Raw genomic sequence first — 27,081 nt, 5'->3', positions numbered from 1 at the left:
TGGAGGGTCAGGAATCCCTTCAGAAAGTTAAGAGGGAAATCCCAGCCAGTAAGATGAGGGCACCTGTGGCTCAAGCGGCTAAAGCGCCAGCCACATACACCTGAACTGACAGTTCGAATCCAGCCTGGGCCCACCAAACAATCAATGACGGCTGCAACCAAAAGTAGCCGGGCGTTGTGAGGGGCACCTGTAGTCCCAGCTACTTGGGAGGCAGAGACAGGAGAATCGCTTGAGCCCAGGAGTTGGAGTTTGCTGTGAGCTGTGATGCCACAGCACCCTACCCAGGGTGACAGTTTGAGGCGCTGACTCAAAAAAAAAAAAAAAAGATGAGGGTGGCCAAGGGGAGGGCCAGGTAAAGCCAAGAGCAGGGAGGTGGGACGGGATGGAATAGGGATCCAGATGGCAGGGGGTGGAGGGTTGAATAGCCCCCGAGTGCAGCTTCAAACTCCGAGATGAGAACAAGAGCCTATGACCAGGATCAGAGACATATAAATCTGACTAGAGCGCACAGCCCAGCCGGGAAATTAAGGTCTGCAGGCAATGCAGACAAACCTTGCTTTCCGGACTACTTCCGCGTCTCCGCCCCTACCCCCGTAGCAGCCATCGCAGAAGTTGTAGTGCATTTGAGAGCCGATTCAGCCATTGGCGGCTGAGTCACGAGTAACACCAAGGACCACCCAGAGTGCGGTTGTCGCGTTGAAAAGCCCAATGGTTGCAAACGAAGGGCCAGGGCAGTGGCCAATGGGTGTGTGCGTTTCAGGCGGCCAATGGGAGGTGGTGTCTCAGAGGCGAACAACCCTCGGGCTACCAGCTACAGAGGCGGGGCGGGGTCCGAGTTGGAGCCAGAGTTCCCCAGGAAGGGTGAGTCTAGAGGTGGGCATGCAAGGGGCGCGCTTGAGAGGTCATCGTCAGGAAAGAGGGGTGGGGACTTGCTGCGTGTGGCAGGCAGCACTTGCCCCCTCTGCCTTGGGTCTGGTGTGATGCCGGGGTGGGCGCAAAGCCCCATTTCCTGCCCCTGCCAACCGTCTTTGGAGGTTTTGGGGGGCGGTGGGTGCAGTCTTCCCGGGTGCAGACCTCACCCGACCTCATCTTCAAGGGTAAGTCTGGATACAGCGAGAGCGAAGAAGGAGGAAATAGGCACCTGGAAAGCCCCATCTCCAGGATCCCATCTCAAACTTAGTAGATATTAATAACGAGCATTTATTAAGCGCTTACTGTGTGCCAGGCTCTTTCCTTGCCTCACCTCGTTGAATCCTCCCAACAATTTTTTGACTACAGACTGGTACATACCCATTTTCCAGATGACAAAATAAGATCAGAGACGAGGAATCTACTTTTTGCCATTGTAACTTTTTCCTCTTCCCATCACTGTCTAAAATTAGCAACATCAGTGGAATCCCTGACAGCCCTTTCATGACAATACAGGAGACCTGGGAGGCCTAGGCCCTGAATTTGGGGGACAGAGTTGACCCTAATTCTCTTAGCTTTGGGCAGTCAGCAGGGACTGGGGGTTATTCATGGGGGCAGGTGTGGGAGACAGAATCATAGCCTGAAGGAGAAAACGATCATAATGATGAAATTAATCATAATTATTTTAATTTTGATTATATTTGTTATTTTTTCATGTCCGCATCAAGGTCTGAGCTGTACGTGTTAACATGCAGAATTGCGTTGAAATGTCACAACCATCTTTTGATGGCAGTGTTCTCAGCACTTCTCTTTTCCGGATGGGGAAAGTGAGGCCCAGAGTGGCTAAGTGACTTGCTAGAGTTGACACATGACACAGGGTGCTCTAGGACTCACTCCGTCTATCTGCCTCGTTATTTCAGGAAGGTGGGTTCAGAGTGGATTGTTACATTGGTGCTTATTTGTGGAAAGAGGTTAGGGGCCAGGTGCAATGCCTCACACCTGTAATCCCAGCACTTTAAGAGGCGGAGGCAAGAGGATCACTTGAGGCCAGGAGTTTGTGCGCAGCCTGGGGCGACACTGCGAAACCCCATTTCTACAGAAAAATATTTTAAAATTACGTAGTAGGCTGGGTGCAGTGGCCCACACCTGTAATCCTAGCACTCTGGGAGGCCGAGGTGGGTGGATTGCCTGAGCTCACAAGTTTGAGACTAGCCTGAACCAGAGCAAGACCCTGTCTCTAAAAAATAGCAAGGCATGGGCGGCGCCTGTGGCTCAGCCAGTAAGGCGCCGGCCCCATATACCGAGGGTGGCGGGTTCAAACCCGGCCCCGGCCAAACTGCAACCAAAAAATAGCCGGGTGTTGTGGCGGGCGCCTGTAGTCTCAGCTACTCGGGAGGCTGAGGCAAGAGAATCGCTTAAGCCCAGGAGTTGGAGGTTGCTGTGAGCTGTGTGAGGCCACGGCACTCTACAGAGGGCCAGAAAGTGAGACTCTGTCTCTACAAAAAAAAAAAAAAAAAAAAAAATAGCAAGGCATTGTGGTGGGCGCATGTAGTCCCAACTACTTGAGAGGCTGAGACAAGAGAATTGCTTAAGCCCAAGAGTTAGAGGTTGCTGTCAGCTGTGATGTCATAGTACTCTACTGAGGGTGACAAAGTGAGACTGTCTCAAAAATAAAATAAAATAAAAATTAACTGGGCATATTGGCATGTGCCAATTGTTCCCCCTACTCAAAAGGCTGAAGTGGGAGGATCACTTGAACCCAGGATTAGAGGCTGCAGTGATCTACGATTATACTACTGCACTCCAGCCTATGTGACAGAGTAAGACCCTTTCTCTAAGTGGGGCAAAAAGAGAGGTGTGGAGGTGACAAATCTTTTGGGATCCACATACCCTAACCCTGCCAAACAAATGTAGAAACTGGGGCCCAGAGAGAGGAGAATTTGATGTCACATAGTGAGAGAGACCCAGAAATCTCTGAGGTGCTAAAGGTGGCCTTTAAGCTGAAGCCTGGGACATGATGGACTATTCTTTCCCACCCAGGCCAGTTTCAGGAGCATGCCTCTGTGCCAGCTGGGGGCCTCCAGGGGCAGCAAGCCTGATGGGAACCGAGCTCAGCCTATGGCTACTACTGTAGGAGGCCTAAAGGTGCTTTTGCACTGGGCTGGCCCTGGTGGTGGGGAGCCCTGGATCATCTTCACTGAGGGCTCTCTGACTGCTGAGGAGATCTGCATCCATATAGCACACAAAGTTGGTGAGTCTGGGGCCTAAACACCATCGAGGTTGGGAGTTGGTGGGAGTACAGGCCGCTTCTAGGCCTTATCTGTCCATTTATCCATCTGCCCATTCATTCATCAGGTGCTGAGTGAGCACCTACTATGTGCCAGCCTCAAACTGCAGCCTTTGTAGAGCTGATATTCTAGTAGGGAAGAAACATAACAAATAAATGGCCAGGAGGCCAGGCGCAGTGACTCTTGCCTGTAATCCCAGCACTTTGGGAGGCTGAGGGAGGAGGATTGCTAGAGCTCAGGAGTTGGAGCTGTGATCATGTCGCTGTACTCCAGCCTAGGCAACAGAGTGAGACCCTGTCTCTAAAAAAATAATAATAATTACAGAAATAAATAGCCAGGTGTCGTGGCTCACACTTGTAATCCTAGCATTCTGGAAGGCCAAGGTAGATGGATCATCTGAGCTCAGGAGTTCAAGACCAACCTGAGTAAAATTGAAGCCCTGGCTTTTCTAAAAATAGAAAAACTAGCTGGGCATCGTGGCAGGTACCTGTAGGCCCAGCCACTTGGCAGGCTGAGGCAAGAGGATCTCTTGAGCCCAGGAGTTTGAGATTGCTGTGAACTAGGCTGATGCTATGGCACTCTAGCCTGGGCAACAAAGTGAGACTCTGCCTCACAAAAAAAAAAAAAAAAAAAAAAAAAAGTATGATTTCATCTGATAGAGGAGGGATGACCACGCCCAGCACCATGGTTGATTCTTTTTTTTTTTTTTTTTGAGACAGAGTCTCACTTTGTCACCCTTGGTAGAGTGCTGTGGCGTCATAGCTCACAGCAACCTCAAACTCCTGGGCTCAAGCGATTCTTTTACCTCAGCTTCCCAACTAGCTGGGACTACAGGCGCCTGCTACAACACCCGGATATTTTTAGAGATAAGCTCTCTCTCTGGCTCAGGCTTGTCTTGAACCTGTGAGCTCAGGCAAGCCACCCTCCTTGGCCTCCTAGTGGCTTACAGAATTACAGGCATGAGCCACTATGGCTGGCCACCATGGTTGATAATTAAAGGATTTGGGTAGGTTAGCTGTGTGGTATTGAATGAGGCCTTGCAGAGGGAACAGCATGCATAGAGTGCCCAGGAGGCTTTGTCTGTTTGCAGAAACAAAACATCTTCAGGGTCACTGGGGTGTCCATTTGCAGTCTGGAAGGGGAAGTAAGAATTGAAACTAGAGCATAAGAAGCAGAAGCAAGGTCATGGTTACTCAGTGCTGAAGAGGTTAGACTTTCTCAGGGGGCAGTGGGGAACCATGGAGGTTTTAAACCAAAGAGTAAAGCTGTCTAATTGGGTCTTTAGAAAGTCTCACAAGGAAGGTGTCTTCCCTTTGCAGAAGGCAGTGCATTTAAATACAGTAATTTTGGCCAGATGAGGTGCCTTACACCTGTAACCCTAATACTTTGGGAGGCTGAGGCAGCAAGATTGCTTGAGTTCAGGAGTTCCAGACCAGCCTGAGCAAGAGTGAGACTTTGTCTGTACTAAAAAAAAATTAAAAATTAAAACAGAAATACTAGCCAATATCATGGTAGATGCCTGTATTCCCAGGTACTCAGGAGGCTGAGGCAGGAGGATCGCTTGAGCCTAGGGAGTTTGATGTTGCTGTGAGCTAGCCTGATGCTACAGCACTCTAGCCAACAGAGTGAGATTGTCTCAAAAAAAAAAAAAAAATGCAGTGAATTTGCAGAGCAACTTGACATCGTCTAGGGTAGTTTAAATGTACATTCCCTGGGGCCATTTATTTCCACCCCTGGATATTCACTCTACAAACTCTCAGCTTATGTTCCAGAAAACACCTCTGGGAGCCTTCGGTGCTGCCTCATTTATCATAGTGAAAAATGGTTTCTGGGCACAGTGGCTCACGCCTATAATCATAGCACTTTGGGAGGCCTAGGCAGGAGGATTGCTTGAGGCCAGGAGAACATGGAGAATACAGAAACAGCAGGCCTTTGTGACTAATCTGATGTGAAGGAAAATGAGAAGTTGAGGATGAAGACCAGGGGCTCAGAGAACTAGGTAGAGGAGGGACAGGTTTGAGGTCCATGGATAAGATACATTTGGAACAAGGGCCATCTGATGCAGCCTGTGATGTTCCTGGGAAGATAACTAAGAGGAAGTTGGTTGTTTTTGGGGGGCTAGAGTTTAGGGGAGACACCAGGTAAATTGCCAGCAGTTTATAGAGTTGTTAGGCTAAGATAGGTTTTGCTGCAGTAATAACCAACTTCCCAAATCTTCCTGCCTTAAGACAATCAAGGATTACCTAAAATCAAATGCAGGTCTCATGGTTCACCTCCATCTTATATAGCTTTACCACCTGGCACAAGGTGCCTTCGAAATCTCTGACGTAGGGAAGATCAAGGAGTTGATTTCCAGCCTTGGAATGTGCCCACATCCCATTGGCCAGAAATCAGTTGAATGGCCCCATCCTAGCTGCAAGGGAAAGTAGGAAATGTCCTCTTGTGGGGCCACAGCATTGTCCTCCGCCCATAAGCAATGTGAACTTGAAACTGTAGGCAGGAGAGGTGGCCCATGATGGGAGTATGAAGAGAGACAGTGGATTTGGGGGTCCTTGTGGCTGATGGTATCAGATGACCTGACTCCCGACCTCTTTTCTCCCCTGATGCAGGCATCACTCCTCCCTGTGTCAATCTCTTTGCCCTCTTCGATTCCCAGGCCCAAGTCTGGCTGCCCCCAAACCATATTATAGAGATCTCCAGAGACACAAGCCTAATGCTATATTTCCGCATGAGGTGGGTAAAGGCCCCTGGGAAGGTTTGTCCCTTTTGTTCTGAAGCTGATCTGAGTCTGTATTAAGCTCACATCTATGCCTTTCCCTTCTTTCAGATTTTATTTCCGGAATTGGCATGGAATGAATCCTCAGGAGCCAGCTGTGTACCGCTGTGGACCCCCAAGCACTGAGGCTTCCTCAGAACAGACAGAGAATGGGGTGCAACTCCTGGACCCAGCCTCATTTGAGTACCTCTTTGAGCAGGTGTGAGAGGGGCTAGCCGGGAGGCAAGACTATTTATGGGGGACTAGGAACAGTTGAGGAGTCCCCACTTCTCTCCCCTATTCAATATAGCTAGTAGTTTTCAACTCATGTCATCTGGGGTCTCTTGGCTACCTGAACCAAATGTTTGGGTTGAAGGGGAGAGTGCTGTGATTGATTAGTGATATCTGCCACAGGCACAAGCTTGCACAGGAGAGGTATGTGTGCTGTATATTTGGGGTTTCTAGGAAACAGTGATACTTCCCTTCTCCAAGGTGGCTAGAAATAGTAAATCACAGTCCTCTGGCTAGAGTGAATGCATTCTCACACCTCCTTTTCTGCCCTACTCCCCCATCCTCAGGGCAAGTATGAGTTTGTGAATGACGTGGTATCACTGTGGGAGCTGTCAAATGAAGAGGAGATCCACCACTTTAAGAATGAGAGCCTAGGCATGGCCTTTCTACACCTCTGCCAACTTGCTCTTCACCATGGTATTTCCCTGGAGGAAGTGGCCAAGAAGATCAGGTGACTGGGAATGGGGTGGTAACATCGCCTAGGAAGCAGGGGATGGAAATGCCCCAAACATCTGAGAGACCGCATGGACTTTGCATATTGCCATGCCTTTATTCATTCAACAATTACTGAGTACCTAATGTGTCCTGGCACTAGTTTTTTTTTTTTTTGTTTGTTTGTTTGTTAAGCAGGCCCAGGCCGGGTTTGAACCCACCCCCTCACCATGGACAGGGCCAGCACACTAACCACTGGGCTACAGGCACCCAGCCTTTTGTTTGTTTTGTTTAAGGCAGGTATAGGCCAGGTGCAGGAACTCATACCTATGATCTAGCATTTTGGGAGGTGAGGCAGGAGCATTGCTTGAGCCCAGGAGTTTGAAACCAGTGTGGGCAACATAGTTAGACCCTATCTCTACAAAAAATAGAAAAATTGGCTTGGCACTTGTAGCTCAGTGGCTAGAGTACCAGTCACATATACCGGACCAGAGCTGGCAGGTTCGAACCCAGCCCGGGCCTGCCAAACGACAGTAACAACTACAACCAAAAAATAGCCAGGTGTTGTGATGGGTACCTGTCATCCCAGCCACTTGGGAGGCTGAGGCAAGACGATACTTAAGCCCAAGAGTTTGAGGTTGCTGTGAGCTGTGATGCCACAGCACTCTACTGAGGGTGACATAGAGAGACTGTATCTCAAAAAAAAAATAATAATAAAAGAAAAATTATTGGGCATGGTAGCTCACAACTATAATCCCAGCACTCTGAGAGGCCAAGATGGGTGGGTTGCTTGAGCTCAGGAGTTCAAGACCAGCCTGAGCAAGAGCGAGACCCCATCTCTTAAAAAAAAAAAAAGAAGTCAGGCTTTGTGGCCGGTGCCTGTAATCCCCCCGCTACTTGGGAGGCTGAGGTGAGAAAATCACTTGAGCCCAAGAGTTTGAGGTTGCTGTGAGCTATGATGCCATGGCACTCTACCCAGGATGACAAAGTAAGACTCTGTCTCAAAAGAAACAAAGAAAAGAAAAGAAAAATCAGCCGAGCATTGTGGCATGTGCCTGTCGTCCCAAGTATTTGGGAGGCTTAGGCATGAGGATCACTTGAGCCCAGGAGTTGGAGGCTGTAGTAGGGGATGCCAGCAGGTGTGTGTATGGGAATTTGGAGCAGAGAGGTGGAGAGTTGGTAGACCCTCAAAGCCCATTGGCTTTGAGAACTCATTAGAATTCAAGGAAAGGAAGAAGGCGGTAGTCCAGGGAGCTGGAAGCCAACTTTTCTCACTCCCCCTAATAGAGCTATTATAGATCCCTGCATTGCAGTGGCCTGGGCAATCAGCGCACAGTGACTGGAGGAGGAGGCACAAGAGCTGGCTCTTTCAAAACCAGACATTCTTTCTGGGTTTGGTGTCTCAGACCTGTAATCCCAGCACTTTGGGAGGCTGAGGCAGGAGGATTGCTTGAGGCCAGGAATTAGAAGCTACAGTGGGCTATGATTGGGCCACTACACTCCAGCCTGGATGATAGGGTGAGATCCTGTCACTAAATAAATAAATAAGACATCCATTCTTCTAGAAGGAATGTTATCACTATCCTGTTATCACTCTGAAGGACTAGGGCTGTGATAGCAAAATCCAGGGTGCTGGGAAGCCCGGAGAAGGGACTCTGTCCAGCCTGGAGAATAGAAAGTACTTCTCTGGGGAGATGACTTATCTGCTGAGAGTGGAAGTAGGGTGGTTTTACCCAGCTGCAGAATGCATTGGCAACTCATTCTAGGCAGAGGGAACAGCACATGTGAAGGCCCAGAGGCAGAACTTGGCAAAAACCTGTTTCCAGGGGAACTGAATGTAGAATGTTTTGATTTTTCTTTCTTTTTTGTAGAGACTGAGTCTCACTGTACCGCCCTCGGGTAGAGTGCCGTGGCGTCACACGGCTCACAGCAACCTCTTAACTCTTGGGCTTACGTGATTCTCTTGCCTCAGCCTCCCGAGCAGCTGGGACTACAGGTGCCCGCCACAACGCCCGGCTATGTTTTGATTTTTCTTTCCAGGAGGCTGAGGCAAGAGAATCGCTTAAGTCCAGGAGTTGGAGGTTGCTGTGATCTGTGATGCCATGGCACTCTACTGAGGGCAATAAAGTGAGACTCTGTCTCTACAAAAAAAAAAAAAGAATTTTTTGATTTTTTTTTTTTTTTTAAGACAGGATCTTGCTGTGTTGCCCCAGCTAGAGTACACAGGTATCATCATAGCTCATTGCAGACTCAAACTCCTTGGCTCAAGTGATTCTCCTACCTCAGCCTCCTGAGTGACTGGGACTACAGGTGCACACCATCATTTTTGGCTAGTTTTTCTATTTTTAGTAGAGACAGGGTCTTCCTCTTGCTCAGACTGGTCTCAAACTCCTGACCTCAAGCAATCTACCCACTTTGGCATTCTAGGAATGTAGAAATTGATTACCTGGGTTCGGCACCTATAGCTCAAGCAGCTAAGATGCCAGCCACATACACCAGAGCTGTTGGGTTCGAATCCAGCCCAGGCCTGCCAAACAGTGACAACTCCAACAAAAAACAAAAAAAAAATAGCCAGGCGTTGTGGCAGGTGCCTATTGTCCCAGCTACTTGGGAGGCTGAGGCAAGAGAATCGCTTAAGCCCAAGAGTCTGAGGTTGCTGTGAGCTGTGAGCTATGGCACTCAACCGAGGGCAACATAGTGAAACTCTGTCTCAAAAAAAAAAAAGAAAGAAAGAAAAGAAAAGAAATTGATTACCCACATGTAAGCGTCTGCCAGGTACTTGTCAAGGACCTTTTTCCTGGGGGTTCTGGGGAGCCTGGGAAGGCTTGGGAGGCAGCTAAAACCTTGAGCTTTAGAGTCCCTGTGTTCACAGTGGCAGAGAGAGGTTTGGGAAGTAGAAACTGAGGATTGGAAACCTGTGCTCTAGGTTTGCCATATTTGTGATCATTTGCAGGCAGGTGATGGGGAGAAGGGAGTAGATTTGGGAGGGAGAGGAGTAGGACTTTGTGAGGGGCCTCCCAGAACTGTGCCTTTTGTTTCATTTTGATTTTTGAGATTGGGGTCTCACCATGTTGCCTAGGCTGGTCTCGACCTGGCCTCAAATGATCCTCCTGCCCACCTTCCTGAGTAGCTGGGGCTATAATCACATGCCACCACATCTAGCTAATTGTTTTTTGTTTTTTGTTTTTTTTTTGAGACAGAGTCTCAAGCTATCACCCTGGGTAGAGTGCTATGGTGTCACAGCTCACAGCAACCTCCAACTCCTGGGCTTAAGCGATTCTCTTGCCTCAGCCTCCAAGTAGCTGGGACTACAGGCGCCCGCCACAATGCCTGGCTAATTTTTTGGTTGTAGCTGTCATTATTTGGCAGGCCCCGGCCAAATTCGAACCCGCCAGCTCTGGTGTATGTGGCCGGCACCTTAGCTGCTTGAACTACAGGCACCGAGCCTGTTTTGTTTTTTGTAGACATGGGGTCTCTTTATGTTGCCTAAACTGGTCTCTGACTCCTGGCCTCAAGTAATCCTCCTACCTCAGCCTTGAAAAATGCTGGGATTTTCCATTACTCCAGGGCAGTGTGCCTATTTTCTAGATGAGGTAGCTGAGGCTCAGAGAGGTTAAGACACTTGCCCCTTGTTACCCAGCCTGGTGTGTGGCATAGGTGCCTGACTGCCCCTCCACTTGACCTCCATAGCTTCAAGGACTGCATCCCATGCTCCTTCCGGAGGCAGATCAGGCAGCACAACATGCTGACGCGCCTGCGCCTGCGGAATGTCTTCCGAAAGTTCATTAAGGCCTTCCAGCCAGGCGTCCTCTCCCAGCAGGTGGTCATGGTCAAATACCTGGCCACACTCGAGCATCTGGCACCCCGCTTTGGCACGGAGTGCATGCCTGCTTGCCATCTGAGGTTGCTGGCCCAGGCTGAAGTTGAACCTTACTACAACCTGGATAGCAAGCAGGCCCCTGTGGACCCTAGCCCTGAGTTTGCTGCTGGGCCCTTCACCCACGAGGTGCTGGTTACAGGCACTGGTGGTATCCAGTGGCGACCTATACAGACAGAGGTGAGAAGGGCACCTCTTTTCACTCTGGGAATCCAGGTAGAGCTGAGGGGCGGGGTCTCTGCTTATCCTTGAGGGTAGCTGGGTGAGCCCTCTCTCCATATGGTTCTTGGCCATCTGTCCCTTGGGGTTTGTTCCTTGGAGAGTGTGCTGGATCTGTCTGCCTCCTGGGGACCTGATTTCTGGGGTTTATACTTATGTCTGGGGACCTGGCACTTGGGGTGAGTGGGCCAGGATTCTCCATTCTGCCCTCTCCAGGATTCTGGCTTCTAACATGTGTTATCTCTTGGAGGTGAATCCTTGTCCTGCCTGTGACACTGGGACTTGTGGGAGGGTGAACTGAGGTGGTGCCTGGCTCCTGTGGCTCTCATCTGAACCTAGAGGAAAAGTGCAAGGGGAATTAATAAGCATCGCTTACTCCAACCCCCACGTTACACACTGATATTTAGGACTCTAGTGGTAGCAGTGGCAGCCAAGGCAGGAATCCCCATGCCACCCGATCTGGGAAGAAAGCCAAGGTACACGAGGTGGGCAAGCTGCCAGCGGATGGACAGCAGGAGCCACAGTGGGCATACTTCTGCGACTTCCGGGACATAACCCACATGGTACTGAAAGAGTGCCATGTCAGCATCCATCGGCAGGACAACAAGTGTCTGGTGAGACCCAGGACAGGGGACTGGGCTAGAGGTCACTCTCACCTGGGACATCTGCCTGACCTGATGTGCCCCCGGCCTGCAGGACCTGAGTCTGCCTTCCCGGGCAGCAGCCCTGTCCTTCGCGTCGCTGGTGGATGGGTATTTCCGCCTAACAGCTGACTCCAGCCACTACTTGTGTCACGAGGTGGCCCCTCCACGGCTAGTGATGAGCATTCAGGATGGTATCCACGGCCCTCTGCTGTGAGTGGGGGCGGGGGAGCCCTAGAGCAACTGTGGGTGGGGGAGTGGCACTAAGGCTGCCAACTAGACTGGGAGCACCAGGGGCTGTGTGTATGCATATATGTTATATGCATATAATTCACGTGTGCATGTGTGAGTAGATGCATGCATGTATGGGTCTGTATCTGTGTGTGATACAAATGCATTGTGTGTATGCATGCCTTTCTGTGTGTGTGGATGTACAAATCAGTGTACATGGGTCAGTGTGTGCTTGTGTGAGTGCACATGCATATATGAGAGTGTGTGCACATGTGTGTATGCACCCATATCTTTGTAAGTGTGAGCACTGCCCATGTGTGTGCATGTTGCACATGTGCATGAGCACATATACCTATGAGCTATGTTGCTCTGATGCTGGTGACCATTGGTATGCGGGACACTTCCACCTTTGCAGGCAGGGAACTGTGTTTGAAATTTTTTTTTTTTTTTTTTTTTGGTACGGAGTCTTACTCTGTCACCCTAGGTAGACTGCTGTGGTATCCTAGCTCACAGCAACCTCAAACTCCTGGACTCAAGTGATCCTCTTGCCTAAGCTGGAGTAGCTGGGACTACAGGCATGAACCACAACATCTGGCTAATTTTTCTTTTTCTTTTTTTTTTTTAAGTAGAGACAGTCTCGCTCTTGCTCAGGCTGGTCTTGAACTCCTGAACTCACACAATCCACCTGCCTTGGCCTCCCATAGCTAGGACTACAGGCATGAGCCATTGCTCGGTCACTTGCAATTTTTGTATCTGTCTCAGCAGTTTTGTTTGTGACAAGTGAGGAGTCCATCCATGCCTGTGAGGTCTTCTTGTGTGGAGGTGTGTGCAGCCAACCTGAGTGGTGCCAGGTCATGGTTTATGATTATGTGCTTGTCTGGTCATCACCCCTGTGTCTGGCTGTCTCTTGTTCTACCTGTGACTACAGAGTGAGATATAGGGGGAAGTGGCTGCTTCACCTTGTGAGACCTGTGGCTGTTCCTGAATTCATGGCTGGGTGTATGCTACCCCTGGCAAAAGTGTCTGGGTTCCACACTGTCCGGTATGTCGGTCACACTAAGTGTGTTGCTGTCTGGGCCTATGGCTGTGTCACCTTACAGTACCTATGACATTGTCACCTGTGGGTCTGGGATATTAGGGCCCAGTGTTGCTATGTTACACTAGATAATCAGGTGTATCTATGATTGTTGTCCTTTGGGTATGTGATAGACCATCCAACATCTGTCACCTATGAGTGGTTGTGACCATGGGTGGGTGTGTACCTATCCAGCTCTGGATGGCTGTGTCAGCCCTTGTGTCAGATGTTGAGCATGAATGTGTGCCTGTCCTTGTGCTTGTGTCACCACGTTAGTTGGCTGTGTTTGATACTTGTCTCATTTGGGTTGTGTCCCTCTGGACAGGTGTTCTTTTTTTTTTTTTTTTGAAACAGTCTCACTTTGTCACCTTTGGTAGAGTGCCATGGCATCACAGCTCACAGCAACCTCAAACTCCTGGGCTTAACCGATTCTCTTGCCTCAGCCTCCCAAGTAGCTGGGACTACAGGCGCCCACTACAACACCCGGCTATTTTTATTTTATTTATTTTTTGAGACAGAGTCTTACTGTGTCCCCCTCGGTAGAGTGCCGTGGCATCACAGCTCACAGCAACCTCAAACTCTTGGGCTCAAGTGATTCTCTTGCCTTAGCCTCTCAAATAGCTGGGACTACAGGCACCCACTGCAACGCCTGGTTATTTTTTTGTTGCGGTTGTTTAGGTGTATGTGGCTGGCGCCATAACCACTATTCTACAGGTGCTGAGCCTATTATTTTTATTTTTATTTTTGTTATTGAGACAGAGTCTTACTTTGTCACCCTCAGTAGAGTGCTATGGTGTCATAGCTCACAGCAACCTCAAACTCTTGGGCTCAAGTGATTCTCTTGCCTCAGCCTCCCAAGTAGCTGGAACTATAGGCACCTGCCGCAGCGCCCAGGTTTTTTTTTTTTTTGTTTAGCAGGCCCAGGCCTTGTTTGAACCCACCAGCCCCACAGCATGTGGCCAGTGCCCTAACCACTGAGCTATGGGCACCCAGCCCCATCTATTTTTAGAGGCAAGGTCTCACTCTGGCTCAGGCTGGTCTTAAACTCTTTGAGTTTAGGCAATCCACCCTCATTGGCCTCCCAAGTGCTGAGATTACAGGTGTGAGCCACCATGCCCAGCCTAGGACAGGTGTTCTGTATCATTACCAGGTGTGTCCAGGAGTGGCCATGGGTGGACTGATGGTGTCCCTTTGTCCCTCCCCCTCAGGGAGCCATTTGTGCAAGCCAAGCTGCGACCTGAGGATGGCCTCTACCTCATTCACTGGAGCATCAGCCATCTCTACCGCCTCATTCTCACAGTGGCTGAGCGTGGCCAGGTGGGCCTAGTGTGGGGTTCCTGGGCTGAGGCTGGGCACACTCCTTGCCTGAACTGCTCACCACCTGCACCACCTGCACACAGGCCTCTGACAACACACAGAGCCTGCGCCTCCGGAAGTTCCCCATTGAGCAGCAGGCTGGGGCCTTTGTGTTGGAGGGCTGGGGCTGCCCTTTCACCACTGTGCAGGAGCTGCGGGCCACCTTGCAGGGCTGTGTGTTGCGCGCCGGGGATGACTGCTTCTCCCTGCGCCGCTGCTGCCTGCCACAGCCAGGAGGTATGATGACAGGGATTGCTGGGAAGGGTAGCACCTCTTCCCCATACCTGCCCTTAGTGACATCACTCCTGCCCCCAGAAATCTCCAATCTCATCGTTATGCGGGGGCCTCAAGCCAGCAGCAGGTCACTCAACGTCAGCCAGCTCAGCTTCCACCGGGTTGGCCAGGACGAAATCACCCAGGTGGGTGGGGGACACAGGGTTTGGGGCCTTGGGGAGGTCAGCTTCTAACTGTCCTCATGGCAATTTCTGTGCTGTGTTCCCACAGCTGTCCCACTTGGGCCAGGGCACAAGGACCAATGTGTATGAAGGCCTACTGCGAGTGGAGGGTGGGGACCCTGAGGAGGGCAAAGTGGATGGCAGAGACCCCCCAATGCCCTGTGGGCAGAAACTACGAGTGGTGCTCAAAGTATTGGACCCAAGTCACCACGACATTGCCCTGGTGAGTGGGCATAGCCTGCCTGGCCCATGTGTCACTGACAAGGGCACGGAGGCTGGATGGGAGGGGTCAGGTTTGCACCCATCTGACCTGCCTTTGTCCCCACAGGCCTTCTACGAGACGGCCAGCCTCATGAGCCAGGTATCCCACGTGCACCTGGCTTTTGTGCATGGCGTCTGTGTGCGCGGCTCTGAGAGTGAGTGGGCCCCATCCCACCCAGGCCCCTTTTCTAGGCCAGTCCCCCACTTGTACCCATTCCTCGGGTGGTACCCCCTCCCTCAATTTACAGCCATCCCACCTATGACTATTGCTCCACTCTCTCCTGCACCGTTGCCTGGGCTACACCTCAACCTTCAGCCTATACCTAAAGCCCTGCCTATATTCCAGGCCTCAACTTATATCCCTTAACCTTACCGTACCCAACTTTTGCCGACACCCTAATTCCTGGCTATGCCCTGATTAACATCTGCAACCCGCATACCTGCAAACCCAACCCCTGTCCACCCTCTGACCCCATCAGCACTAGTGCTCTGAGATGACCCCAGCCCTGTCAGGCCCCTGCATGTATCATATCTAGTCCTACTGAAAGCCCAGCTAAGGGCACCTCAACTCTGTGTGGACCTCAAAAATCACCTGTACAGGTGATTCCAGACCTACTATCCCTCAACCCCCATGTGTGGACATTTCTCTTACTTTCACCTTGGCACTGACCATGCCCCTACCCAGCCTATACTAGAATCCTTGTTTTTGTTTTTTTTTTGTAGACAGAGTCTCATTATGTCACCCTTGGTAGAGTACTGTAGCATCACAGCTCATAGCAACCTGAAACTCTTGGGCAGAAGTGATTCTCCTGCCTCAGCCTCCCAAGTAGCTGGGACTACAGGCACCCAGTACAATGCCCAGCTATTTTTTATTGCAGTTGTCATTGTTTAGCTGGCCTGGACGGGGTTTGAACCCGCCACCCTTGGTGTATGTGGCTGGCAGGTTCAAACCTGCCAGGCTTCTAGAATCCTTTTTTTTTTATTTGCGACAGGTCTTGCTCTGTCACCCAGGCTGGAGTACAGTATGCCTGGGTTCAGAGATAATCCTGCCTCAGTCCCCTGAGTGAGTAGTTGGGTCTATAGGTGCATGCCACCATGCCTGGCTTATTTTTTTTAATAGAGATGGGGGTCTCACTATCTGCCCAGGCTGGTCTGGAATTCCTGGCCTCAAGTGATTCTCCTACCTTACCTTCCCAGAGTGCTGAGATCACAGGTGATTACCACGCCCGGCCTAAATCCTAACATTACTTACTTTTCCCCATCTTCAAGCCCAACCCCCTGCTCCCCCACCCGCCACCCCCATTTGTACATACTTATCTCCAGTTCTTCACTTCCAGCGCTCACTTTTACCACTTAAACTTCATTTTCTTCAATGCCTCACCCTACATGCTACTATCTACCTCTGACTTACCCTGCATCCACCTCTACCTCTGCTCCATTTCTCCTCTCCCCAACCTCACTGCCAACCCAGACCAAACTCTGTCTATGTTTCTGTCATGACACTGCCCCAGCCACAGGCCAAGTCCCTGAGTCCCATCCTGCCTCTGGCTCCCCCAGAGAGAGGAAGCAGTCAGGCAGCCTCTGGAGCAGCTTTGTCTTTGCAGACATCATGGTGACCGAGTATGTGGAACATGGGCCCATAGATGTGTGGCTGCGGCGAGAGAAGGGCCGTGTGCCTGTGGCCTGGAAGATGGTGGTTGCCCAGCAGCTGGCCAGCGCCCTCAGCTACTTGGTGTGTGGCCTGTGCATGGGACCCTTCTCAGTCAGGGAGGGCCAGTGTGGCCTTAGTATTGGGGTAGGAGGCCTGCACTCTTCACTTAGTCTACATGTTGTTCCTGGAAGATCTCTCCATGAACCTCCTCTGCCTAGTAGATGAAGTCTTTGGGGCCTGGCTTTGGCCTCCTCTGTCTCTGCTTCTTGCCCTTCATCCCCAGTGCTTCCTGGTCTGTCACCCCAGTTTCCAGAATCCCCCTTTATATACTCATTGAGTGTTTACTGGGCACCCTCTGTGTTGCGGGTCCTGTCCCAAACCCTGGGGACACAACAGAGAATAAAATAGACAAATGCTTGTCCTCAGGGAACTGCCATTTTAGTTGTAAGGGATAAATAAGGAACAATAATTAAATATGTGACATAATATGTTAGAAAGTAATGGGAACTGCAGGAGGCTGTGCTCATGCCTGTAATCCCAGTAGTTTGGGAGGGTGAGGTAAAGTGGTAGAAGGATCACTTGAGGCCAGAGGTTTGAAACTAGCCTGGGGAATATAGCAAGACTTTGTGTCTTAAAAAAAAAATTAAAATATAAAAGAACGTAGAGGCAGAGATGAGTAGTTGCTATAATTTGGGGAAGAGGTGAAATTTTAAATAAGTGGCCACCTGAAAGAAAGGAGGGTGGGAGCTGTGAGGATCTGGGGGAACAGTTTTCCAGGCAGAAGAAACAGCCTCTGGAGGAGGAGTGTACCTATGTGGGTTTGAGTACAGCAGTGGGGTCTTGTGACCTCTTGCCCCTGACCTTTGGCCACCAGCTATGGGAGAACAGAAAGGATTCACATAGTTTCCAGTGCTATTGGTCGTGATGACAGTATGTTAGTATCCAAAACAGTGACCATGATTGTCATTTTCTTCCTTTTTGTTTCTTCTTTTGAGAAACACACCTGGGTAGAGTGTGATGGCATCACAGCTCACAGCAACTTCAAACTCTGGAGCTTAAGCAATCCTCTTGCCTCAGCCTCCCAAGTAGCTGGGACTACAAGTGCCCGCCACAATGCCCAGCTAATTTTTCTATTTTTAGTAGAGACAGCCTTGCTCTTGCTCAGGCAGGTCTCAAATTCCTGAGCTCAAGCAACCCACCTCGCCTCCAAGAGTGCTAGGTTTACAGGCATGAGCCGCCACACCTGGCTATTGATTGTCTTTTTATATCAGCTGTACCTAGAGGGGTCCCATGGTTTAGGGGATGGGAGTTGGGTCTACACCCCCTTCCCAGTGTTCACATCCCTATCCTTCCCACTTCAGGAGGACAAGAACTTGGTTCATGGTAATGTGTGTGGCCGGAACATCCTGCTGGCACGGCTGGGGCTGGTGGAAGGCACCAGCCCCTTCATTAAGCTGAGTGACCCAGGTGTGGGCCTGGGTGCCCTCTCCAGGGAGGGTGAGTACCTGAGTAGGGCAGGTACAGAGAGGGGCTTCCTGCACTCCTACCCTTGGTGACCTCTGACTATGGTCCGCAGAGCGGGTGGAGCGGATCCCCTGGATGGCTCCCGAGTGCCTCCCTGACAGGACCAGCAGCCTGAGCACTGCCACTGACAAGTGGGGCTTTGGTGCCACCCTCCTGGAGATATGCTTTGATGGGGAAGCCCCCCTCCAGGGCCGCGGCCCCTCTGAGGTATGTCCTAGAGGATGGATGGAAGCCAGTCCAGGGAGGGATAAATGTGACAACTATGGCCATGAGCAAGTTGTCTCTCCTTTGCCAAGCCTCAATTGCCTCATCTGCAAAATGTAACTAAGAGTAGACATGTAGCTGGTCCAGCCCTGCTGCTCTAGGCCTCTGCCTCTTGGGGCATACTGGCTCCTGTGGATCTCCTCCCCTGCAGAAAGAGCGTTTCTACCAGAAGCAACACCGGCTGCCTGAGCCCTCATGCCCAGAGCTGGCCACACTTACCAGCCAGTGCCTAACCTATGACCCAGCCCAGAGGCCATCATTCCGCACCATCCTACGTGACCTAACTCGGCTGCAGCCACAAAGTGAGCCACATCCCAGTTCTGGGACCCTGGGGAAGGGGGACAGGGCTGGGGTCCCTGCTGACTCACTCATAGTACACCCAAGATCTCTGGGTGAGACCAGAGATTCTGGGAGAACAGTGGCCCGCTTTGGGACCTCCAAATGTAAGTCTGCTGGGGAAAAGGCCAGGATTGGACTTACTTTCTGGGGTGCTTGCAGATCTCACAGACATCTTGACTGTGAATCCAGACTTTCCCGCGTCAGACCCCACAGTGTTCCACAAGCGCTACTTGAAAAAGATCCGGGATCTGGGTGAGGTGAGGGAGGAGCCTGGGCTGCTGGAAGACCCACGTAGTGGACGAGGAGTTTGGGGATTGAGTAAAGTCCCACCTAAGGGTAGTTTTGGGGAGAAGTGGATGGGGCCTGGCCTGAAAGGCGCTCAGCTTTGAGGGAGGCCCTGGGGAACCTCAGAGAGGGGTTTTCTGTACTACTCCTACTCCCTGGAGACTAAGCCCTCTTCCTGGGAGTATGTGGGCCCTGGAGCTTTTCAAATGGGTCTGCCTCCGGGCAGAGCCTGGGAACTGGGGGTGGGAGGATAAGGCTGACCCTTCCATCCACGGTCTGGCCAGGGTCATTTTGGCAAGGTCAGCTTGTACTGCTACGACCCTATCAACGATGGCACTGGCGAAATGGTGGCTGTGAAAGCCCTCAAGGCAGACTGCAGCCCCCAGCTGCGCTCGGGGTGGAGGCGGGAGATAGACATCCTCCGCACACTCTACCATGAGCACATCATCAAATACAAGGGCTGCTGTGAAGACCAAGGTGGGTTAGGCTAGGCGCGGCCTGGGTGTGAGGGACATGTGGTATTGTGGGTGGGGCTTTTCTAGCTTGGCCAATTAGAGCCCAGCTTGAAGGACGCAGCTGCAGGTTCCAGACTTCCTCCTTCCCACCTAGGGGGCTGTGCCTACAGGAATCTGTACGGGCAGAGCCATCAGCAGCTCGCTCCTGGGGGACCCTGTACAGGATGGGCCCCTTCCCTCCTGATGAGTGGGCCTAGCCTTCCTGGTCTTGTCCTTCCTTCCCCACCTTGGAGGAAGTTCTGCACCGCTCAGGGTGGGCTGTCCACGGCCCCTCTCTGCCAGGTGAGAAGTCGGTGCAGCTTGTCATGGAATATGTGCCCCTGGGCAGCCTCCGAGACTATCTGCCCCGGCACAGCATTGGGCTGGCCCAGCTGCTGCTCTTCGCCCAGCAGATCTGTGAGGTGGGTCAGCCCTTCGGATGCTTCCAGTACTTGCTCCCTCTTCGCCTAGCCTCTATGAGCAGTCTCTTTGGTCTGCTCGCCCGCCTCGCCTCTGCCCACTGAGCTACACCCAGTTGACCCAGCCCTTACCAATTCCTCCTCTTCCTGCCTGGCATTGTTCACCTGGCACTGCCTCAGCTTTCAGCCCGCTCCCTTTGCTTGGCTCCTGCCTGAGGCCCTGCCTATGGCTGCGAGCCCACCCTTGCCCCACTGACCCCTGAGTTGCCCCGCCTCATCCCCAGGGCATGGCCTACCTGCACGCTCAGCACTATATCCACCGAGACTTAGCTGCGCGCAACGTACTGCTGGACAACGACAGGCTGGTCAAGATCGGGGACTTTGGCCTGGCCAAGGCTATACCTGAAGGCCACGAATACTACTGCGTGCGCGAGGATGGAGACAGCCCCGTGTTCTGGTGACCAGTCGGGGCGCACTCAGAGGGGAGTTGCTAGGGTCATTTGGAAGTGCCAGGATGAAGTATATATCTGGTCTGAGATTACAAAGCCAGTCCAGAGGTGAGGGGGCGGGACCAGAAGGCAACGTGGTCGTTGGGTAAGGCCAGGCAGGCCTGGCCAGTTAGAGCCTTATCCCACTCCAGCTGTGCCCCTAAGGGTAGATCCTAAGGCCAGAGGGTCTGACCCCCAAACCCTGAGTCTAGCCCCCAGTCCTGAATGTCCTTTCCCCTAGGTATGCCCCAGAGTGCCTGAAGGAGTGTAAATTCTACTATGCTTCCGATGTCTGGTCCTTCGGGGTCACCCTGTATGAGCTGCTAACTCACTGTGACTCCAGCCAAAGTCCACCCTCGGTGAGAGCCAGTCCCACATCCCCCAACCCCAGAATTTGCTAGAGAAGTTAGACATGTGTTTATCTTCCACCTCTTTACTCTGACAAGCACTTAACTGGAACCTCACAGTCCTGATCTATAAAATGGGATGCATACAAAGCAGGGAACTTTGTGACAGAAACCCTATTCATACTGATGTAGGCAAAATCAAAACAGCATACTCCACATATTTGCAAACTAGATGGGAAGGAGTGTGGCGGAGGATATGGCTTACACTGGACTCTCAGATGTCATCAGGAATCCAATTTTCTCCATCTCTCTGGTCTCTGAGGTAGCATCTCCCTCACTTGTGCAATAGTACACCCCAGTGCTTCATCCACCCAGCTCTCTGGGGACCAGTGGTCCTCCTTCTGGGGTAATTCTCAGGACTTTGTCTGATTAGTCCAGCTTGCCTCATGTGTCCACCTTGGAGCCAATCATTGCATAGCCCTGGAGCCATGTGATTAGTCAGGCCTAGGCTGGAGGGAGGAGCCCAGAACCTGTAAGGGATTTATTCCCAAGGCCAGAGTACATTTATAGAAAAAAAAGATTCTGGTCAGGCTCAGTGGCTCAGGCCTATAATTCTAACACCCTGGGAGGAGGTGGGGGGAAGGATCCCTTGAGCTCAGGAGGGACCAGACTGAGCAAGAGTGAGACCCAGTCTCTACTAAAAATAGAAAAACTTAGTAGGGTTTTATGGCCAGTGCTGGGGAGGCTGAGGCAGGAGTGGGCAATAGGTGAGACTGTCTTAGAAAAGGAAGATTCTGAACAGGTAAGAACAACTTTCTGTTAAGGTTTTAATATAATAATAATAGCAGATACTGATTCAGACTTAGTCTGTGAATATTAGTTTATCCAATTCTTCACAGTAACCCCAAGTAGTAGATGCTATCACTCCATTTTACTGATTAAAAAAAAAAAAAAGGGCGGCACCTGTGGCTCAGTGAGTAGGGTGCCGGCCCCATATACTGAGGGTGGTGGGTTCAAACCCAGCCCCGGCCGAACTGCAACAAAAAAATAGCCGGGCATTGTGGCGGGCGCCTGTAGTCCCAGCTACTCGGGAGGCTGAGGCAAGAGAATCACATAAGCCCAAGAGCTGGAGGTTGCTGTGAGCCATGTGATGCCACGGCACTCTACCGAGGGCAGTAAAGTGAGACTCTGTCTCTACAAAAAAAAAAAAGGAAGAAGAAAAAAAATAGCTGAGCGTTGTGGTGGGCACCTATAGTCCCAGCTACTAGGTAGGCTGAGGCAAGAGAATTGCTTAAGCCTAAGAGTTGGAGGTTGCTGTGAGCTGTGATGCCACTGCACTCTACCAAGGGCGACATAGTAAGACTGTCTCAAAAAAAAGAAAAGAAAAATTAGCTGGGAGTGATGGCGTGTGCCTATAGTAACCAGCCACTTGGGAGGCAGAGCCAAGAGGATTACTTGAGCCCATGAGTTGGAGCCTACAGTGAGCTATGATGTTACCACTACACTCTAGCCTGAGTGACAGAGAAGACTGTCTCAAAAAACAAACAAATGTAAATAAATAATAAAGGAAAAAAACCCACCCAGTAGAGCCTCACCTTTCCCTAGTCTTCACTTCCTCTTAAAAAGAATTTATCTTGTTTCTACTTAGAAATTTATTGAGCTCATAGGCCTCACCCAAGGCCAGATGACGGTGCTGAGACTCACAGAGCTGCTGGAACGAGGGGACAGGCTGCCACAGCCTGACAAATGTCCCCCTGAGGTGAGACCTCCTGTGTTTTTTCCTGCCCCTCATGATCATGACATGGAAAGAGCTGCCACCACAGCCCCAGGTTTTTCTTCCTAGATCTATCTTCTCATGAAGAACTGCTGGGAGACAGAAGCCTCCTTCCGACCAACGTTCCAGAACCTCATACCCATCCTTAAGACCGTCCAGGATAAATACCGAGGCCAGGCCCCGTCAGTGTTCAGCGTGTGCTGAGACTCAGTGGTGGCACAACTTGGGGGAAATGGACCAGGCAATACTCACAAAGTGGGCCCAAGAGGGAAAATCAGTCTCACTTATCCCTTGTGCCTTATTCCTGTCTGGAGATCCCACCTCTGTGAACTGACTTTCCTTCCATGGCCAGGAACCTAACCATGATCCTGAGGGATTCAGGACAAGCAGGGAGAGAATCAGGCCCTGAGTCCCCCAGTTCCCATATTTGAGACCCTCCATCTTCATTAGCTGGTAATAAACTCCAGTTTCCTCTACTGGAGACTGTAGTCCTTGGGGTCTTCCTTCAGCCAAGGTGGGTTAGTGGGGGTCTGCTCTCCTGGGGACACTGTAGAGGTAGCTGGATTCAATTTATTTTGTGTGTGTGTGTGTGTTTTTTGGCCAGGGATGGGTTTGAACCCACCACCGGGGGACCGGTGCCCTACTCCTTGAGCCACAGGCGCGGCCCAATTTTTTTATTTTATTTTATTATTTTTTTTGAGGCAGAATCTCACTTTGCTGCCCTTGGTAGAAAGCCATGGCATCATAGCTCATAGCAACCTCAAACTCTTGGGCTCATGCGATTCTCTTGCCTCAGCCTCCCAAGTAGCTGGAACTATAGGCACCTGCAACAACTCCCAGCTGTTTTTATTTTTTTATTTTTTTTGAGACAGAGCCTCAAGCTGTCGCCCTGGGTAGAGTGCTGTGGCATCACAACTCACAGTAACCTCCAACTCCTGGGCCCAAGCGATTCTCCTGCCTGTGCCTCCCAAGTAGCTGGGACTATAGGCGCCCACCACAATGCCTGGCTGTTTTTTTTTGGTTGCAGCCGTCATTGTTTGGCGGCCCAGGCTGGATTTGAACCCCACATCTCAGGCGTATGTGGCTGGCGCCTTAGCCACTTGAGCCACAGGTTCCAAGCCTCCCAACTGTTTTTAGAGACATGGTCTCACTCTTGCTCATGCTGATCTCGAACTCATGAGGTCAGGCAATCCACCTGCCTTGGCCTCCGGAGTGCTAGGATTACAGGCATGAGCCACCATGCCAAGCCTATATTCAAATATTAAATTTTTGCTTACCTCTAAATCACTATCCAGACCACTACCTGGTACACAGAAGGCACTCAATAACTACTTAAATGTACAAAGTACTTGGTGGTGACCACATGTCACATAAATAAGACTCCCCTTTTTACTTTTTGATTCCTGTGTGACCTCAGGCCAATGGCTTTGCCTCCCTAGGCCTCATTCTCAACATATAATGGTAATTCTTGCTACCTCATAGGACTAATGTAAAGAACTAATGAGGTGGTATATGAAAAATGCTTAGCAGAGATACATGCAAATAAGTGTTTAATAAACATTTGATGTTATTGTTATTCTGGTGTTTGCCAAAGTGTTTCTCCTTAGTGGATGTGACTTAAGGTGGATTATGGTATCAGGCACATTTGTGAAAGGCAATTAAATAATTTTCTTCTCCCTCAAGGGCTTCTAAAGACTTTATGCATTGCAACTCTCCTGGCTGAACATTTCCATACTACTCCAATGACAGATGCTTTTATTTATTTTATTATTATTTTTTTAAGAGACAGTCTCACTTTGTCCCCTCAGAATGCCTAACGTCACAGCTCACAGCAACCTCCAGCTCTTGGGCTTAGGCGATTCTCTTGCCTCAGCCTCCCAAGCTATAGGCACCTGCCATAGCACCCAGCTATTTTTTTGTTGCAGTTTGGCTGGGCAGGGTTTAAACCCGCCACCCTCAGTATATGGGGCTGGTGTCCTACTCACTGAGCCACAGGCACTGCCAACAGATGCTTTTAATCACATTTTTCAAAATTAAATATTCATTATAATTTGAAATCTTTTGGTATGAATAGGTAATATCAGCATTGTTATAAATTCAAAGAGCATGTAAATGTAGGCAGTGAAATGTATCTCCTCTGTCCCTCAGTCACTAATTTCTCCTCTTTGAAGGTGACTAATGTAATCAGGTTTTCTGTGTTTGGTTCTAGTGATATTTACCCACAAACAAGGAAATCTGCATACATATGTTTTCCCATGTGTGCATGATAGTATATTATACCATACAGAGTTCTAAACTGTATCTTTTTTTATTTTTTCCCTCATAATAGATCCTGGGGATTGTTCCATACATCATGACATACAGAGTTTCCTTTCTGTTTTAAAATTGTATTATAGCCCGTCATTTAAAAGTTACAGCATTCATTTCCTATGGGTGTTTATGTAATTTCCAACTCCTTGTTGTTCCCATGATGTTGGTCCTAAGGGTGTTTATGTAGTAATTTCCAGTCCTTGCTGTTCCCATTCTGTTGCTACAGTGAGCAACTATAGACTTACACATTTCACCCACTCGCTAGGATCTCTGTAGGACAAATTGCCAGTGGGAACAACTGGTTGAGGGATCTGGCCTGGTTATTTGGAAAGATGGTACCACTGGAATATGCTTTGAAGTTTGGTAGGGCAGGTCTCTCTGTGTTCTTTTTCCTTTCCTTTCCTTCCCTTTCTTTCCCTTTCCTTCCCTTTCTTTTCCTTTCGTTCTTCCCTTTCCCTTTCTTTTCCTTCTTTTCTTTCATTTTTTTGGAGATAGCATCTCATTCTGCTGCCCAGGCTAGAGTGCAGTGGCATCAGCCTAGTTTACAGCAACCTAAAACTTCTGAGCTCAAGCAATCCACCCACCTCAGCCTTCCAAAGTACTAGGATTACTTAGGCATGAGGCCCGGCACCTGGTGCTCCTTATTCTTTTTGTTCAAATTTATCTTGGGTTATTCTTGTTTTTTAAAACTAACAACCTAAGGGTGGCACCTGTGACTCAAAGGAGTGGGGGGCCAGCCCCATATGCTGGAGGTAGCAGGTTCAAACCCAGCCCCAGCCAGAAACTGCAAAAAATAAAATAAAATAAAATAACAACCTTAATTTGTTTAGAGCAGTTTTAAGTGTACAGTAGAATGGAAGGTGTAGAGTTCCTAGGACTGTTTGTGAGAATCAGTAAACCTCCATAAAAACATTATCACCCCAAACTTCATTTTCATACAAAAGTCTCTAGTTTACATTAGGGTTGATTCAGTCTGCATGTTGTATATTCTGTGGGTTTGGACACATATATAATCACATGTATCTTCCATTAATATGCATAGTATCATGCATATTAATCTCACTGCCCTAAAAATCCTCTGTGCTCTGCTACTCCTCCTAGCCTCTGGGAACAGCACTGACCTTTGTATTTATTGTCTTCACAGTTGTGCCTCTTCCAGAACGTCATGTAGTTGGAATCATACATTGTGTTGCCTTTTCTGATTAGCTGTTTCCACTCAATGATAATGCATTTAAGGTTCCTGCACATTTTACCATGACTTGATAAGTCATTCCATTGTCTGGATATACCATGGTTTATTTATCCACTCACCTTATAAAAGACATCCTTCTAAGTTTTGGCAATTACTATGAATAAAGCTGTTATAAACACCCATGTGCAGTTTTTTGTGTGGACATATGTAAATCTTTTATTATCAATGATTTGTCAACATTATTCAAAACTATAGAGGGCTCGGCACCTGTAGCTCAAGCGGCTAGGGCACCAGCTACATATACTGGACCTGGCAAGTTAGAATCCAGCCGGGCCTGCCAAACAACAATGACAACTACAACCAAAAAATAGCCAGGCGTTGTGATGGATGCCTGTAGTCCCAGCTACTTGGGAGGCTGAGGCAAGAGAATTGCTTAAGCCCAAGAATTGGAGGTTGCTGTGAGCTGTGACGCCATGGCACTCTACCCAGGGCAACAGCTTGAGACTGTCTCCAAAAAAAAAAAAAAAAAAAAAACTAGAGAGAATAATGTAACTAACTTACACTTAACCACCAGTCAGCATCAACAGTTTCCAACACCTGTGGGCAGTCTAGTTTTAACTTTTACCTCCTGCGCCCACCCCTACAACTGGATAGTTTTGGGGTTTTTTGCAGTTTATGGCCAGGGCTGGGTTTGAACCCACCACCTCCAGCATATGGGGCCGGCGCCCTACTTCTTTGAGCCACAGGTGCCGCCCACAACTGATAGTTTTAAAGCCAATCCCAAACCTAGTCATTTTTTTTTCTTTTGAGTGATGATCCCAATTTATATAAAAATGTACATAGCTGGCTTGGTGCCTGTAGCTCAGCGGCGCCAACCACATGCACCACACACACTGGAGCTGGAGGGTTCGAATCTGGCTGGGCCTGCCAAACAACGACAACTACAACCAAAAAAAGCCAGGTATTGTGGTGGGCACCTGTAGTCCCAGCTACTTGGGAGGCTGAGGCAAGAAAATCACTTAAGCCCAAGAGTTTGAGGTTGTTGCGAACTGTGAAACCATGGCACTCTACCCAGGGCAACATAGTGAGACTCTGTCTCAGAAAAAAAAAAGTACATACCTCATAGAAAAAAAAACCTACAGGAGCGGCTGGGCGTGGTCGTTCATGCCTGTAGTCCCAGCACTGTGGGAGGCCGAGGCGGGTG

General features: G+C 49.9%; 1 protein-coding gene across 3 annotated transcripts; it reads left to right on the top strand.

Moving 5' to 3' along the window:
* The first annotated feature begins 770 nt into the window (after nucleotides 1–770).
* TYK2 (tyrosine kinase 2) lies at nucleotides 771–22,856 on the top strand. Of its 3 annotated transcripts, XM_053584768.1 has the most exons (26): nucleotides 781–861; nucleotides 1,638–1,833; nucleotides 2,950–3,160; nucleotides 5,807–5,930; nucleotides 6,025–6,172; nucleotides 6,531–6,694; nucleotides 10,366–10,732; nucleotides 11,179–11,385; nucleotides 11,468–11,625; nucleotides 13,927–14,035; nucleotides 14,119–14,311; nucleotides 14,390–14,493; nucleotides 14,579–14,752; nucleotides 14,858–14,945; nucleotides 15,911–16,003; nucleotides 16,395–16,522; nucleotides 17,803–17,938; nucleotides 18,018–18,172; nucleotides 18,381–18,531; nucleotides 18,728–18,825; nucleotides 19,138–19,330; nucleotides 19,651–19,769; nucleotides 20,051–20,223; nucleotides 20,496–20,613; nucleotides 22,250–22,360; nucleotides 22,445–22,856. In XM_053584768.1, the coding sequence occupies exons 3-26, from the start codon at nucleotides 2,965–2,967 to the stop codon at nucleotides 22,577–22,579; spliced, it is 3,642 nt and encodes a 1,213-aa protein (XP_053440743.1). In that variant the 5' UTR covers nucleotides 781–861; nucleotides 1,638–1,833; nucleotides 2,950–2,964; the 3' UTR covers nucleotides 22,580–22,856. The 3 variants fall into 3 exon arrangements, with proteins under 3 accessions (XP_053440741.1, XP_053440742.1, XP_053440743.1); XM_053584766.1 differs by lacking the exon at nucleotides 1,638–1,833 and having other exon boundaries at nucleotides 771–861; XM_053584767.1 differs by lacking the exons at nucleotides 1,638–1,833; nucleotides 15,911–16,003 and having other exon boundaries at nucleotides 771–861.
* The last annotated feature ends 4,225 nt before the right edge of the window (nucleotides 22,857–27,081 follow it).

Source organism: Nycticebus coucang, chromosome 3, assembly GCF_027406575.1.
Source record: "Nycticebus coucang isolate mNycCou1 chromosome 3, mNycCou1.pri, whole genome shotgun sequence".
NCBI classification, from domain to species: domain Eukaryota; kingdom Metazoa; phylum Chordata; class Mammalia; order Primates; family Lorisidae; genus Nycticebus; species Nycticebus coucang.
This window is presented reverse-complemented; position numbering and strand designations above follow the sequence as displayed.

Excerpts from the sequence above, each read along its gene's own strand:
- TYK2 (XM_053584766.1), top strand. The coding sequence starts at position 2,965 with ATGCCTCTGTGCCAGCTGGGGGCCTCCAGGGGCAGCAAGCCTGATGGG. Across the intron at positions 14,036-14,118 it reads CAGTGGCTGAGCGTGGCCAG|GCCTCTGACAACACACAGAG; the intron begins GTGGGCCTAGTG and ends ACCTGCACACAG. Across the intron at positions 16,523-17,802 it reads CCAGCGCCCTCAGCTACTTG|GAGGACAAGAACTTGGTTCA; the intron begins GTGTGTGGCCTG and ends TTCCCACTTCAG.